Source organism: Pongo abelii, chromosome 8 (assembly GCF_028885655.2).
Source record: "Pongo abelii isolate AG06213 chromosome 8, NHGRI_mPonAbe1-v2.0_pri, whole genome shotgun sequence".
Taxonomy (NCBI): Eukaryota; Metazoa; Chordata; class Mammalia; order Primates; family Hominidae; genus Pongo; species Pongo abelii.
The window spans coordinates 5,210,632-5,227,795 of NC_071993.2; the positions used below are offsets into that span (position 1 = coordinate 5,210,632).

The 17,164-nt window shown below is 38.2% G+C and overlaps 1 protein-coding gene across 1 annotated transcript in view; it reads right to left on the reverse strand.

Annotated features, from left to right (window-relative positions):
• LOC100432652 (aldo-keto reductase family 1 member C15) overlaps positions 1 to 17,164 on the reverse strand; it is a 57,461-nt gene that overhangs the window by 20,456 nt on the left and 19,841 nt on the right. Inside the window, 3 exon segments of the mRNA XM_063727440.1 lie at positions 14,837 to 14,946; positions 16,122 to 16,244; positions 17,072 to 17,149. Coding sequence (XP_063583510.1) covers positions 14,837 to 14,946; positions 16,122 to 16,244; positions 17,072 to 17,149 — 311 coding nt within the window.

The following is a 17,164-nucleotide window of genomic DNA, read 5'->3' on the forward strand; positions in this document are numbered from 1 at the left end:
ATATGAGATGACACATATACACATGTATATATAATACATGTGTAAACATATGGATCTAACATATACTAGATATATTATTAAATATATTCAAATATATATAATATCTATATATTTATATCTATATATATATTTTAGATTTCTGTTTCTTTGGAGAATTTTAACTATATTGATTTTGGCAGTGGAAGTGGTTCTAGAGGAACAGAATTTATACTGAGTTTTCTGAATTCATTTTGGAGTTTATGGAATGACCACTCTAATCTAACCAAACTTGAGAATACTAAAGACTCTATTTCCAATAATACAGAAAGTGTAATAGTTTACAATATGAGCTGTTCTTAGAGATGCATAAACTATCCACATTACCATATTCCACAATTTGCAAAAGGCCAGGAAATTAGTAACTCTATATATGATACTTTTGAATAGTTATGGAAAACTATTCAATATAATAATGTTGCTTGGTTGCAACTAATGTTGATTGGTAAAGTTAAAAAAAATTAATTAGCTCAGGTATTTGAAATAACAGATCAAGCAATGTATCTATGACCTAAGAGCTTCTAGATGTCCCCTGAGAGAGAAGCTTATGTCTTGTAATACAGAAAGTGCTAATAGTTTACAATATGAACTGTTTTTGCAGATGCATAAACTATCCACATTACCATACTCCACAATTTGTGAAAGGCCAGGAAATTAGTGACTCTATATATGATACTTTTGAATAGTTATGAAAAACTATTCAAAATAATAACCCACTGTGTGGGTTGTCTGTTTACTCTGCTGACTGTTCCTTTTGCCGTGCAAAAAGCTCTTTAGTTTAATTAGGTCCCAGCTACTTATCTTTGCTTTTATTGCATTTGCTTTTGGGTTCTTGGTCATGAAATCATTGCCTAAGCCAATGCCTAGAAGGGTTATCTTCTCGAATGGAAAGCTTTGTCACCAATGGTATGTCTGTGATTATCAGGTATTAAGATCACCCATTCAGGATGTACTGGTTCTACGTGTGTAGAGAAATTAGAGACTGTCTTAATACATTCATGTTGCTATAAAGGCATATCTGAAGCTGAGTAATTTATAAACAAGTCTATTTGGCTCATGGTTCTGCATACTGTACAAGAAGCATGGCACTGGTACCTGGTAGGCCTCTGGTGAGGGCCCCAGGCTGCTTCCACTCATGGCAAAAGGAGACATGGAGTTAGCATGCGCTGAGGTCAGATGGTGAGAGAGGAAAGCAATAGAAGGGGAGTAAGGTCCAAGGCTCTTTTTAACAAGCAGCCATCAAGAAAAGAACTAATGCAATAATTCACTTACTACTGCAGGCAAAGCACCAAGTCACTCATGATGGATCTGTCCCAATGACCATAACAACTCCACTAGGGGCCACTTCCTACATTGAGAACTCAGCATATGGTTTAGAGGGTCAAATATCGCAATTACAGCATTCTTCCACTGGCACACAAACCTCACACCCTTCTTACATGCAAAATGTAACCATTTCATCCCAATAGTCCCCGAAAGTTTTAAGTTGGTCCAGCACCAACTTAAAATTCCAAAGTATAAAAGTTCATCTCAGACTCAAGGCAAGTTCCTGCCAGTTATGAGCCTGTGAAGTCAAAAACAAGTTATTTACTTTTGAAGTACAACATCGTTATCAGTTGTGAGTAAACCTTCCTTTTCCAGAAGGTAAAAAATTAACCAAAAAAAAAAAAATGGTGTGGGTAAGGTCAGGAGAAACAGGACCTGTGGAAGCCAGAATCCCAGCAAGGCAGACGTTAAACATTATAGCTCCAAGATAATTTCTGGTGACTTTGTGTCCTGCATACTGGGCACATTGGTGCAAGGGGCCAGCTCTCAAGCATTTCGGCAGCCCTGTCTCCATGGCTTTGCTGGGCACAGCCCACATGGCTACTCTTACAGATTGAAGTTCCATGCCTGTGAGATTTTCCAGGCAGAAGTTTCAAGCTGCCAATGGGTCTGTGATTCTGGGGTCTGGAGGGCTGTGGTCCTGCTCCTACATCTCCACTAGGCAGGAACACCATGGTGACTTCTGATCCCACATTTCTGCTTAGCATTGCCCAAGTAGAGACTCTGGGTGGGGCCTCCACCCCTGCATTAGGCTTCTGCCTGGCTCGGCAAAGCTGCCAAATCTCAACTACTCTTGTGCCACAGAGATATCAGGTTTGAAACTCCCCACCTTTTTTGTATTTTTCTACTCAGCATTTCTTCCAGTGGCCAGGTGTGAGGCCTCTGGCTTCACAAGGCTCAAGGGACTAGGTGGCTGCTATGTGGGGGCTTCTGCCTGAAGATTGTATACAATCTGGCTGAATGAGAAACTGATCTCAGGAGGCCAGGAGAATGCTCAGTGGTATAGGAGATAGAGAGGAGGAGGAACATAGAGAAGGGGAGAAGCAGGGAAGGGGGAAAGTAAAAATAAGAAGTGGGGAGGAGAGATGCATGGCATCCTTGAGTCAGCAATAACACTCATGTGCCTCAAATAAATAATTGATCTTATTGTAAACCCAAAAGTAACTGAGGCAGATATCAATCTATTAGAGGTTTATTTTGGCAAGGTTGAGGACACACCCCTGAAAGAAAAATGCAAGTCACAGTAAGATCTTTGACCTGAACTTTTTTCAAAGAGGATTTTGGGAACTGCAATATCTAAAGGGTAAAGAACAAATATTTGAGGATTAAAAAAAAGCAGGGCAGGTACACAATGAGGCAAGTGATTACATTCTTGTGAGCCTCTTATTAGTGCTCACTGAATCTACGTCTTACATGTGAAAAGAAAGCAGTAGGGAAAAAATTCAGTTGTGCATTTTTCTTGCACTCAGTAAATCTACATTTTACATAGGATATAGTAAGCATGCAAAATTACAGCTATCTGTTTGGAAATAAAAGGAAGGCAGCTTTTGGATGACTCCATTACCAAGCTTAACTTTCCTTCCGGCATAGTGAGTTTGGGGTCCAGAGAATATATTTTTCTTTCTTTCCTTTCTTAGTAAGGCTCATTCCTATGTCATGCCAGGAAGACTAATTTCTAGGAGGTTGTGAAGTCTTGTGTCCTATGGAAGAAAGCAGGGACAGAAAGAAAGAAAAAATAGAAAAAAAGATACCAAGGTCAGATTATAACAAGAAAAGGAAAGGAATCCTGGAAGACAGACTCTGTCTTTACTACTAAAAACTCTACAGTCAGTAAGCACAAATATATATATATATAGCTGTTATATATATTTAAAAGTTTGGTGATTCCAAGTAAGGAAAGTAGTAGAAAAAAATGAAAACATACTTTTGTTGACTTGTAGCCAGAAAATAATTTAGGATTCAGACCAGATAAATTGTAGTAAGTAATAAAAACTGAGAAGCAATGGACAAGTGTAGACTCTAATAACAGGTGTACTATAGTTTCTTTTGAAACATATTTTTTCTCTCCAGTCCCTAGATTTTATCAAAGACAAATAATGATAGAAACAATTTATTTGCAAAATATGTCATAGTCTTATTATTCTTGGCCTGATTATTTGCATACATTGCAACAAGAATAATTATTGTTCAATAGGCTCTTTATAAATTTGCTTTGCTGAAGCTATTTAAAAGAATCTCAGATTAGACTTTTAAAGACCTTTCTATCTCAGCCAAAAATGTATCTGTGCCTTCAGATAAATTGCATAAATTGGTTTATTTTCTCTTTTTTGTGGTCTCAAAATAACTTGAAGTTCCTGGGCCTGTCATAAAGTGGCATTCTTTATTTTTCACAGGTAAGAAACCCTGTAGATGGCATAGGCAAGGTAAAAGGACAGTCTTTCCAAGGGACTTTTATTGGCTTTGTAAAGTTAACCTCCATTTCTCAAAGTAATCTGTTCATTTCCACAAATATGTCATTCCAGTTAAAGCTTTGATAAATAACTGGTGTCTTATTCCAAAAACAAACACATTCTTATTAAACTTATGTGAATAACTATGTTGCCATAAATTAAGAATACTCACAAATACGTTTCAAATTCTGGAAGAATTAGGCGAAGAGAAAAAATATATATTTTTTATTATTATTATACTTTAAGTTTTAGGGTACATGTGCACAATGTGCAGGTTAGTTACATATGTATACATGTGCCATGCTGGTGTGCTGCACCCATTAACTCGCCATTTAGCATTAGGTATATCTCCTAATGCTATCCCTCCCCACTCCCCCCACCCCACAACAGTACCCAGAGTGTGATGTTCCCCTTCCTGTGTGCATGTGTTCTCATTGTTCAATTCTCATCTATGAGTGAGAACATGAGGTGTTTGGTTTTTTGTCCTTGCGATAGTTTACTGAGAATGATGATTTCCAATTTCATCCATGTCCCTACAAAGGACCTGAACTCATCATTTTTTATGGCTGCATAGTATTCCATGGTGTATATGTGCCACATTTTCTTAATCCAGACTATCATTGTTGGACATTTGGGTTGGTTCCAAGTCTTTGCTATTGTGAATAGTGCCGCAATAAACATACGTGTGCATGTGTCTTTATAGCAGCATGATTTATAGTCCTTTGGGTATATACCCAGTAATGGGATGGCTGGGTCAAATGGTATTTCTAGTTCTAGATCCCTGAGGAATCACCACACTGACTTCCACAATGGTTGAACTAGTTTACAGTCTCACCAACAGTGTAAAAGTGTTCCTATTTCTCCACATCCTCTCCAGCACCTGTTGTTTCCTGACTTTTTAATGATTGCCATTCTAACTGGTGTGAGATGGTATCTCATTGTGGTTTTGATTTGCATTTCTCTGATGGCCAGTGATGATGAGCATTTTTTCATGTGTCTTTTGGCTGCATAAATGTCTCCTTTTGAGAAGTGTCTGTTCATATCCTTTGCCCACTTTTTGATGGGGTTGTTTTTTTCTTGTAAATTTGTTTGAGTTCATTGTAGATTCTGGATATTAGCCTTTTGTCAGATGAGTAGGTTGTGAAAATTTTCTCCCATTTTGTAGGTTGCCTGTTCACTCTGATGGTAGTTTCTTTTGCTGTGCAGAAGCTCTTGAGTTTAATTAGATCCCATTTGTCAATTTTGGCTTTTGTTGCCATTGCTTTTTGTGTTTTAGACATGAAGTCCTTGCCCATGCCTATGTCCTGAATGGTAATGCCTAGGTTTTCTTCTAGGGTTTTTATGGTTTTAGGTCTAACGTTTAAGTCTTTAATCCATCTTGAATTAATTTTTGTATAAGATGTAAGGAAGGGATCCAGTTTCAGCTTTCTACATATGGCCAGCTACTTTTCCCAGCACCATTTATTAAATAGGGAATCCTTTCCCCATTTCTTGTTTTTGTCAGGTTTGTCAAGGATCAGATAGTTGTAGATATCCGGCATTATTTCTGAGGGCTCTGTCCTGTTCCATTGATCTATATCTCTGTTTTGGTACCAGTACCATGCTGTTTTGGTTACTGTAGCCTTGTAGTATAGTTGAAAGTTCTGGCCAGGGCAATTAGGCAGGAGAAGGAAATAAAGGGTATTCAATTAGGAAAAGAGGAAATCAAATTGTCCCTGTTTGCAGATGACATGATTGTATATCTAGAAACCCCCACTGTCTCAGCCTAAAATCTCCTTAAGCTGATAAGCAACTTCAGCAAAGTCTCAGGATACAAAATCAATGCACAAAAATCACAAGCATTCTTATACACCAATAACAGACAAACAGAGAGCCAAATCATGAGTGAACTCCCATTCACAATTGCTTCAAAGAGAATAAAATACTTAGGAATCCAACTTACAAGGGATGTGAAGGACCTCTTCAAGGAGAACTACAAACCACTGCTCAAGGAAATAAAAGAGGATACAAAGAAATGGAAGAACATTCCATGCTCATGGTAGGAAGAATCAATACCGTGAAAATGGCCATACTGTCCAAGGTAATTTATAGATTCAATGCCATCCCTATCAAGCTACCAATGACTTTCTTCACAGAATTGGAAAAAACTACTTTAAAGTTCATATGGAACCAAAAAAGAGCCCGCATCACCAAGTCAATCCTAAGCCAAAAGAACAAAGCTGGAGGTATCACACTACCTGACTTCAAACTATACTACAAGAAAAACTATTTTTCAAATTTTGTTTCAAATTTTGCTCAAAGAGAATATTTTACTAGTCACTGAAAGCTATAAATAGCTCAAAAGAATAGTCTTCTGGACTTTGAGAAACAAGACAGAAAGAATCAGCAGTAATTTAAACAAAATGTCATAAAATTGTTTTAGTCTTCTATTAGTTTGGTCCCATACAATAAACTCATGTTGTTTGATATTAGAGCTAATAATTTTATGAACATATTAGCTCTTCACTGAGGGGATTCCAGGATGTTTTCTTTTGTCCAATGGCACAATTTCCATGGTTATTACAAAAATGCATTTAAATGTACCCAATGGACTCCTTTCTGCGAATGTATTTAAAGAAGCAAGTCTTGGACAAGAGGTGATTATAAGTTGCTTTTTGAGAGGGATCAAATTAAGACAACAATTGTCTTTGGATGACAAAAGTCTTAAGACAGCCATGATCAAAGATACAATTGACAAAGGAATATTTTATGCCATACACCAATCTAACATAAAAATTATAATAATTATTAAGAATATATACTAAGATATATCAGAATTATAGAAATCTCATATAATTGAAGAACATATATTAATAACACCCTTATATAAATCACACTCAAAGAAAGTTGAACACTATTTCATATTTGACAATGCTTCCTGTATAATTTTAACGTCTCAAATATGTAAGTTTTGGACTTTAGGAGCCCTAATATTTATAAAAGTTAATGAGGTAAAAAAGACTAAATGTGTAACTTGAACTTTTGATTTTTGGAAAGTTTGTCAAATATCAAAGCCTTAAGACATTTTACACCACAAAATAAAATCACAGGTCACTGTAAAATAAGTCATTCATTTAGCCACACAATAATGCAAAGATTTTTTTTAAAAAAACCTCTACTTCGATAGAAAGGAGACTCAGTTTCCCAAGAAATAAGACCTAATCAAGACAACATTGTAACCGCCCGGTGGGTTCTCCTTGACACTGCCTAGAATTAGCTGATCTATCAAGACAGGGAAATTGCAATAGTGAAAGAGATTAATTCACACTGTTCCAGCTATACATAAGAACAGAGTTTTATTACTACTCAAATCAGTCTCCCTGAAGACTCAGGGGTTGGAATTTTTAAGAAAAACTTGGTGGGTAGGCGACCAGTGAGTCAGGAGTGTTGATTGGTGGGGTTGGAGATTAAATCATAGGGAGTTGAAGCTGTCCTCTTGCACTGAGTCAGTTCATGGGTGGGGGCAAGACCAAATGAGCCAGTTTATTAATCTGGGTGGCACCAGCTGATCTATCAAGTGCAGGGTCTGCAAAATATCTCAAGCACTGATCTTAGGCTTTACAATAGTGATGTTATCTCCAGAAGCAATTTATGGAAGTTCAGAATCTTACAGCCTCCAGCTGCATGACTCGTAAACCATAATTTCTAATCTTGTGGCTAATATATTAGTCCTACAAAAGCAGTCTAGTCCCCAGGCAGGAAAGGGTTTGTTTTGGGAAAGGGCTGTTATCATCTTTGTTTCAAACTACAAACTAAGTTCCCCCAAAAGTTAGTTCAGACTATGCCCATGAGCGAACAAGAAGAGCTTGGAGGTTAGAAGCAGGATGGAGTCAGTTCGTTTCCTTCTCTTTCACTGCAATAATTTTCTAATTTATAATTTTGTACCAGTGGTTTCAATTCTTCCCTTTGGTTTTTTTTTTTGAGACAGAGTCTTATTCTGTCACCCAGGCTGGCATACAGTGGCACAATCTCAGCTTACTGCAACCTCTGCCTCCTGGGTTCAAGTGATTCTCCCTGCCTCAGCCTCCTGAGTAGCTGGGATTACAGGCACACACCACCATGCTTGACTAATTTTTGTATTTTTAGTAGAGATGGGGTTTCACCATGTTGGCCAGGCTGGTCTTAAACTCCTGACCTCAGGTGATCCGCCTGCCTTGGCCTCCCAAAGTGCTGGGATTAAAGGCATGAGCCACTGCACCCAGCCCCTTTGAGTTTTATAACATCTTACTCTTAAGGTGTGGGCTATAAAGATGGGAAAAGGCCGGTGACCACTCTGGCTTCTTCCTGCTGACAGGGGTCATAGTAGGAATAGAGTTGACCTCAAGGTGAGGTCTGTACTCATGCAGGCTGGGCTGGGATTCTAAGGTTTTCACGACAAAGGCATTATTATTGTCATCTATAATTTTAGTATAGCATTTAAGCAAACAGCATACTATCAGGTAAATAATGAGTTCTAGGATAAAGAGTGCAATTTCCAGTTTTAAAAGTTAAAATTTGAAAGCACTAGTTTGGGGACTTGTAGCCCACAAAGAATTTGGGATTTAGTGCAAATTATAGAAAATAATAAAAACTCAAGAACAACTAATAACAGGTGTGCTATAGTTTTTTGAAACATAATTTTTGTCTTTCCAGTCCCCATTTGGGAATGCCACTGTTTGCTTGAATCATACATAGAGCTCTAGCCCATTTTTGCTGTTACTGCCAAAAATGGACACAATTTTTTAAGCAAACTGATCTATGTGGCTCAGAATAAATCATCACAGCAACTTGTATAAGTGGCTTTGTGACTGTTGATGTATAAACTGCTCAGAAAATTTACTGGAACACCAGGATCAAACTACAACTCAGAAAAATTGTCAGATTGCCATTGCGATTTAAAAATACTTCAAGGACTCCAGAAAACCTCATCTGTGGACTATTTCAGACATTAACATTTTTCTCCATGGAAATGCTGTGGGGAAGAGGGATTCTAGTTTCTGTGGCTAGCCTTGGAGAAGAATGGGACTGAGAGACAACAGATTAGGAGAAGGTCAGAGAAAACCTTTTGCTTCTGGGGCCTTCATTTGAGGGTATTGTTTTATGAGTCCCAACATTAATTAAATTGTATGCCTTTTCATAATGAGTCTGCCTTTCATCAGGTGATTTTCATTGACCCTTCAGAGCACAAAGGGAAAATTTTCTCTTAGCCCCTAAAGCTGTGATTTTAATGCCGGGAGATATTTTCTTTTCTTTTTATTACTGGACAGTAAACATGTCTTCATTTTCTTGGAGGGAGCTACCACCTTTATACGACAAAGCTGTTCAACGTACAAATTTCTTGAAAAAAAAGTGTGGAATGGAGGGCAGTCAGTGGCCTTATCAAATGTGCAGCAATGTTAGAGATCTTGCAGAAGGATCTCCCTACAAGCACTTAGCAATTTCTAACAACTACATACTTATATGTTTCTTGCATTCATAGTTGACATTCTCCACTAGACTACAAACTCAGGGAATTTAAAGTTTTTATTTCATTTAATTTTTGCCTATTTAATTTACTGCTAAAACAACGTCTGGCATACAATGGATACTCAATAAAGTTTTGCTTGATTAATAAATGAATGAATTGAACAATATACAAAAATAATAAAAATGCCAAAATGTGGGTAGATGATTAAGAAACAAAATATATTGAAAGATACACTGCTTTACAACAAGTAAAATATAATTCTGTAATTTTTGAATAATAGTTGATAGCTTGGAAAAATATGGTAGTTATTTAAAAAGTACACAATCTGCACATTGATTATTTCAAGTTTATAAAAACACATAGGTAAATAAGTGAACATTGTGTTAGTCCATTGTCACACTGCAATAAAGGAATACCTAAGACTGGGTAACTTTCATAAAAGTTTAATTGGCTCACAGTTCTGCAGGCTGTGTAGGATGCATGGCTGGGTAAGTGTCAGGAAACTTACAGTCACAATGGAAGGCAAGGGGGAGGAGACACGTCTTCACGTGGCCAGAGCAGCAGGAAGAGAGTGAAGGGGAGATGCTACACATTTTTAAACAACCAGACTTCATGAGAACTCCCTATCACCAGAACAGCAAGGGTAAAGACTGCCCCTATGATCCAATAACCTCCCACCAGATCCCTCCTCCAATACTGGGGATTATCATTGACATATTTGGGTGGGGACACAGATCCAAACCATATCAGACATTTTGTTTAGAAAAATCATGAAGGAAAATGCACCAAACGATAAGTATTCTGTAAGGAAAGAATTACAGGTCATTTTTGTTTTGTATTCTTTTTTATTTTTCTTTTTTTTTAAATTTATGGGTATTACTTTAATAATCAGGAAAAACAAACATCTTGTTAAAGTCTTCATTTCATAAAATAAAGAAAGGAAAGGCAAGCAACCTGCAACTACAGATCCTACTTCCTACTCCTCTATCAAATACAGAAATCCTCTCTATGTCACCTAAAAGGAGGAAATTGTGGTGGTAATGTTCAATAGCTCATGGTCAATATTCTTCAGAAAATGGAAAATAAGGGTGATTAGCAGCACTGAAAGAGAAAAAATAATATTAATTTAGTAACTTTTTTCCATTCTGTCAAGAGTTTTTCTGAAGATGCACTTGGGATGGGCTAAAATTCCTGAATTTACCACTACGTCCCTACTTGCACCTCGGCACACATGGTTTAATCTATGGAGGGGATGAGATGCATTTCTAACACCCACACCTGAAAAACACAATTATGACTTACTTAAATATAATTATAAAGATACTTGTTAGTAATTAAAATTACTGTTTGTTTTCCTTTTTATTTTCATTTTTCTTTTTTATAATTTGTTCTTTTTAATTGAGTGACATTAAAGAGTACCTTCTAAGCAGTTAAATATGCCAGGAGTCATATTGACATAGGGCCACAGACATGAGTAAGACAGTGCATTCACCGTCTCATAAGGCAGATCACAGACTTATACTTAGCCTCTGGGTATAGAAAAGTTACTTCCCACATTTTCTCATTGAAAATATTTCCTTTCAGAATCTTGGTGTGGTTTTACATAAAGGAGGATTCTTCAGATCTTTTTTGGAGACTGAGTCTTTACTCTGGCAACCAAAATTGTATTTCCCCTGTTTCTAAACTGTCCTCTAAACTCCTCTCTATTTAACCTTCTCTCTCCTTAGTCCTGAGATCCTGGTAGTTGAGCAACTGGAATGTCACATTTATAAATAAACCAAAGTCAAGGGATGTTGGGTTCCCCAGAGGTGGACTTCAGGTGGACAAAGATGACACTGGAGTAAGAGTCATGCCTTGAGGATCCAGAGAAACTCCAAAGGATCTTATCTTGGTAAAGGCCATTGACACCTCAGTCACTAGCATTTGAGGGTCTATTAATCTCATAATTCATTCACAATTCAGCATGGTGAGATTATACAGCTGAGGAAATGGGAGTTGTGGTAGGTAAAGAGGGCCAAGAAAGACATAAATTTTTGCAGAAATAGTTGGTATCCTGAAGAGGGAATAACACATTAAGGCTTCCCTAGGACATAGGCACCTTTGCCTTCATGGGCACATCCTGTATTAATACTTAAATTATGTTTCCATTGCCATGATGTAAACACAAAGATAGAGCAGGATGGAGTCATTATTACATATGCATTATTATTGTATTCATTTTTCTTCTGATTTTAATATAAATTAAAGAGAACGTTATGATGGGCTCCTATAGGTTTGTAGGTCCTACACACTGAGCCTTCTAGACTCACAGGCAGTGGGTCCTGAGTGCTAGACCCAGGCACAGATAGTAAGGGCATTCAAGAATTGGATTCACAATGGTGCAGACATTGGCAGTTTCACTTACAGACACATTTCTGCTGGGTCAGAGATTGAGTCCTGGAGGAAACCTCTGGTCTGAAGGCTACAGGGCATCTCTTATTTCACCCCATGCCTGAATTTGGGCCTGTCTTCCTGATATAGGGAAGATGTGTTCCCCATTTCCCTGCATACTACAGAAAACAGCCTGTGAAAGAATCTACAAGCATCACTTACAATTGTAACTTATCATATCGGAGATTTCTGTTGAGGCCATCAATGGCTTTCATGTCCTCTGGAGTCAACTCAAAGTCAAAAATCTGAAAGGAAGAAAACACTCACATCAACCCCTCCCCAGGGCAGCAGCTTCTACATGGGAATACAAGGACTTTCCAGGAGGCAGAGGCAAGGATGGCATTGGGGGAAGCATTTTCATCCTCATCGGCTTCCAGGTGCACCTGGCCTGAGACCTCTTCCACCTGAGACCTCTTCTACCTTCATTCTGCCTCTTCTCCATCCCATCCCTCTCCTACTGGGCTCCACTTCTCAAAAGAAAGGTGTGCACTCATCAATCTAAAATATTTATTGAGAATTGCTTGAGGCAGAAAAAGGAAATCCTTTATTTTAAAAAAGAAAATAAAGTGTGCAAAATAACTGCCACCTGGACATGTCCACACTTGGTCAGGCTTTTGTTTCCTCACTTCCCCTGGAACTTGATCCAGCCTTGGAATGAGAGAGCCTTAGAACACAGGAAACTCCCACTCAAGAATCTATTTGCCTCAGAAAAAGCATTTCTGGACAACTGTTCTACTTGCTCACCTCAGGACCCCTAAATACTGTCTATTTCCAGCTGTGTTTGCTCTTCCTTATAAAAAATGCTTACTAATTGATATTTGAAACACTTAGATCTTATGTTCAAAGAGTTCTGCATTTTTAATAAATCTCTCTTACTTAAGTCCAGAGTAGTTTTCATTGGTCAACGCATAGTCCCTGATGAGGAGCCCATTAATAGTAAAACAGATATTTTTTGGTTAAAAAAAAAAGGCTACTTTCATTATGTGATCCAGGAGACAATTTCATGAAAGACTCAGATATCTCTATCTATCTATCTGTCTATCTATCTATCTATCTATCTATCTATCTAATGTATTTATCTCTTTCTCTATATGTATCTGTCCATCTTCTTTCTATCTACCAACACATTTACCCACCACTCTTTTTAAAAATGTACTTCAGAAGTTATACGGTTGTTATGAGAGCAGGTATTAACATTTTGATTTGGATCAAAAAATAAAATGGGCATTTTTTCTTTAAGTTGTCACAATGAGATTTAGATTTACCTATTTAATTTTTCCACAAGTTAATATACTTAATCTATAACTACAATATTTTGAAATAAATACATTATATATAATGACTCAAATGTCATCTCTTATAAATATTAAACTCATAATAAAATTTGTAGCTGTCATTTTTAAATGAGAAACAGCTTACATATTTTTTCAAAATTTTTGTGGGATTCAAAACAAAATAAGTTGGAGACCTGTGATTAATATAAGATCCAGAGTGGATGTGGAGAAGGGTTTACAAAATAACTTCACTCATCAATTTCTTAGTTTGGTTAGTCTGTAAACTTATACCTAGTTTCATACCTGCTACAGTCACTGCCAGGGGAAAGGTAATAAACGATAATCCAGAAGGAGCCATTGTATTTAGGTTCTCACAGTCCAGAGAGCACACTGAAGTATTAGCAAATGATGTAAAATTAATAAACAAAAACTCACTAACAGAGTCATGCCAGGGGCTTTTGTGGTGAAAACTGGGCTGGGGTGTCCCAGTAGTTTAACAGAGCAGCTAATTTTATTTGGGTTTGATTTTAAGATACAAATAGGCATTTATAGGCAGAAAAGGTGAAGGAGAAGAATCAGGGTCCTTAAAGTTCATTACCATGTAGAAGAAATCCTGAAACGGATGAAAATAAGTGAGTTGAAATTTGCTTAGTTTCACCCAACTAGTAAGTGGCAAAGCCAAGCCTAGAGATGATAAACCTGAGGACTCTGAGTTCAGTGCTCTCTCGTCGATCCTTCCACACTGCCCTCCTCCCTTAGCACAAAGTGGAGAGAGCACAGGAATGAATGACACGTGTTGCATTCTCCCATGTAAGGGAGATCGCCCAGATCAGCGCCCATGGCTCACTCTGGAGCGACTCTGCTCAACCTGTACCTGGAAGTTCTCTTTGATTCTCTCCTGAGAGAAGCTCTTGGCCAGCACCACCACTCCCCGCTGCAGCTGGTAGCGCAGGGCGACCTGGCCTGGGCTTCGACTGTGTTTCTTGGCAATGGATTTTAAGATTGGCTCCTCCAAGAGATGTGGGCAGTCGGGATCCACCCTGTTGGGGAGGGAACAGACACAGATGTGAAGGATGCAGGATGGAAAATCTGCAGTGTGCTGCTCCTTTTCCCCAAATTCTCCAGAGAGTTGAGAGGAGTGGGCACAATACAATTTGATTTAAGACGGTCTCATAACTATTCATATGGATTCATTCATAAATGCAGTGAACTGGAAACAATAAGGCTGTCCATTAACAGGTGAATGGATAAACAAGTTATCCATACCCTGGAATAACACCCAGCAATAAAATGGAAAGAACTACAGATACTCACAACTACATGAATGCAGCTCACAGATACGGTGAAAGAAGCCAGGTGCAAACTCATGCACATGATCTCTTTCACAGGAAATTTTAGAGCACACAAAACTAATCTAAGGTGAAAAAATCAGAATAGTTTCCTAGCAATGAGAAGTTATTGTCTCAGAAGGAAAAAAAAATAACTTTTTTGGGAGATAACAAGTTTGTATACCACATTAGGGGTGTGGGTTACAGAGTATGTCCATTTGCCAAAATTACACAGCATTACAGCACATGCAAATTTTACCCAAAGATCACTTTAAAATTTATTTTAGGAGTGGGGTTGGGAGTAAGTAGTCACATAGATGAAACAGGAAGGAAAGAATGTTGGTAACATTTAAGCTCAGTAGTGATACATGGGAACAAACTAAACCGTTGCTTTTTGCTTTTAATCTTTGAGCTTTTTTATAATACAATTTTTAAAACTTAGTTTTCATAGGAGTTTTTCAGCATCAGCAGAATTCCCGCCATAGGTTAACGCTTTGATATTCTTACCACTGTGGGTCTCTTTGGGATCCCAGGGCACTGTAGGCAACTAGGACAATGTCCTTGGACTTGCAGAACTCCAGGAGTTTGCTCTGGTTGAGGTAAGGGTGACATTCCACCTGTAATTTTTCAAGACAAAAAGGTGTCACAATATATGAGCAAATAACCACATGCAAATTTAAAATTGGTCTGAAGGAATGTGTAATACTACATTAATAGATATACTATACTTTTCATGTTGGTCCTTTTCCCCATGCACCTTCTGAAGCACTTTCAAATCCCATCATTTGCCATACTGATACAGTAATTTTCTTATTCCTTTTCTATTCGTGTTTGAAAATTATTAAAATACCTTGTGCCCCAATTATAGTCTCTAAAAGCCATTTTTACTGAAAGAAACCAAGATTCCTTAGAGGAAGGGCATATTCCAGTTCTGAGTGTGAAATTTTCCATTTGAGCCTAGAAGAGCTTGCACTCTATAAAGGAGAGAAGATAAGAATGACAATGATGCATGCTGCCAAAGGACCCAGGATCTTACTTGAAGAGGCTCCTGCTGGTCAAAATATGGAAATTTGAGCATCAAAAAAAATAGTAATTATGATGAATGGAAAATGACCTATTGGCTAAAATTCATAAATTCGCATGGCATTAATCAAATGAGATCAGATCTGTAGCACTAAGCTTCAATTTACAGGAAGCACAAAAGGAACATGTCAAGGTGTGTCACGTGGATCAATGAGTAAGCCATTAGTAAGTGATGTGGAAATCTTTACAGGACAAATGACTTGATTTCTTTCATAAAACCAAAACTTTCACTGGATTCCTGACACCACCCTCTCCTGGTTGTCTCCACCTGTCTGGCAGCTTCTGTTCAGTCTCCTTGCCAGTGCCTCTCTGCCTCACCCTCTCCTGTGGATTTTCCTGCCTGTTCCTTTTCATCCATGAACTTTCCCTAGGAGAACAAATCCATGTCTGTGAGTTTAGTTACCATCCATAAAGCAATGACTCCAAATATCTGTATCTCCACCTGGACCACCCCGAGCTCCAGACCAAAGCTGCCACTTCCCAACTCAGCACCTCCACATGGCTGTCTCATAAAAACTTTCACCCCCTCTGAAGAACTGTGTTCTTCCACCCCACTCAAATTGTTCTTTCTCTGGTATCTCCTATTTCTGAGAGAAAAGAACTCTCATCTACACAGAAGACATCAAAGCAGAAACTTGGAGACATGATTAAGCAGGAAGTGTGTGAAAAGCAAAAAGTCAGAGAAGGCCCCGGTGGGCTAAGGGCTCACCTGGTTGCAGGTGGGCTTGTACTTGAGCCCTGGCTTGTTGAGGATGAGTTCCAGCAGCTTGTGATTGAAATTGGACACCCCGATAGACTTGGTTAAACCTTCTTCTTTGCACTTCTCCAGGGCCTGGGGAGGAAGGATATGGGTGTAGACCTTTAGTGTAAATTTTTCTTTTCAATTGGCGTTTGACTTTGTAAATGCTGGAAATCTGTTTTAACATATATAAATATTAGACTGAATTAAACAGTTTTATCACTTGAATATACAATTTGTTAATGCATTACCTTGCTATGCATATATGTTTGTCTCCTTGATTCTATTACATGCATACTCAGAATAGCAAGTAGACATATTTGTTGTCTCCCACTTATTTCAATGGTACCCATCTGGCTTGAGACATGCAATAGTTCCTTAACAAATTATACCAGAGTCATAAGCAAAGGAGACTCTCAGGTTTTCTGTCAGTAGAGGGTTTTTTGCTACCTCTATTCTAGAATGGGAAAAAAAAAAAAAAAAAAAAAAAAACACGAAAAAAAAATCAATCAAATGGGTTTTTCAAGGGCAGGTTCACTGTCCTGCACCTTCCCCCCTCCTGCTGAGTCACTCCACAGCTGTCCCTCCTCCATGATGTGTTTCTATCCAAAGATAACATGCTGACTCCTTTTGTGCTTCTCTATGCTGACCCCTCTTATAGCGCTCACATCCTCAACCTGATCTCAAGGCCAAAGGTGCTTCTATGTCTACTTAGAACCTTAGAAGTTACAATTAAAATGAACTGTAGAGGCCATCTCATTCCAGTCTCTCACTTCACAGATGAGAACACAGAGGCACAGAGAAGTTCCACATCCGAGGTCAGACAACTGCTGGAGCAAAATCCCATCTCTTCTGACCCCTCCCTCCTGCAATTCCAACCTCACTACACAGTGCTGCCTGGTGTCTGCAGCAGAACATACCTCCCAAGTGTCACAAAGGTCCACAGTTTCTAAAATAATCTCCCCACTGGCATCCTTTGGCAGTAATTCTTCCCCAGGCTGGAAAATAGAAAA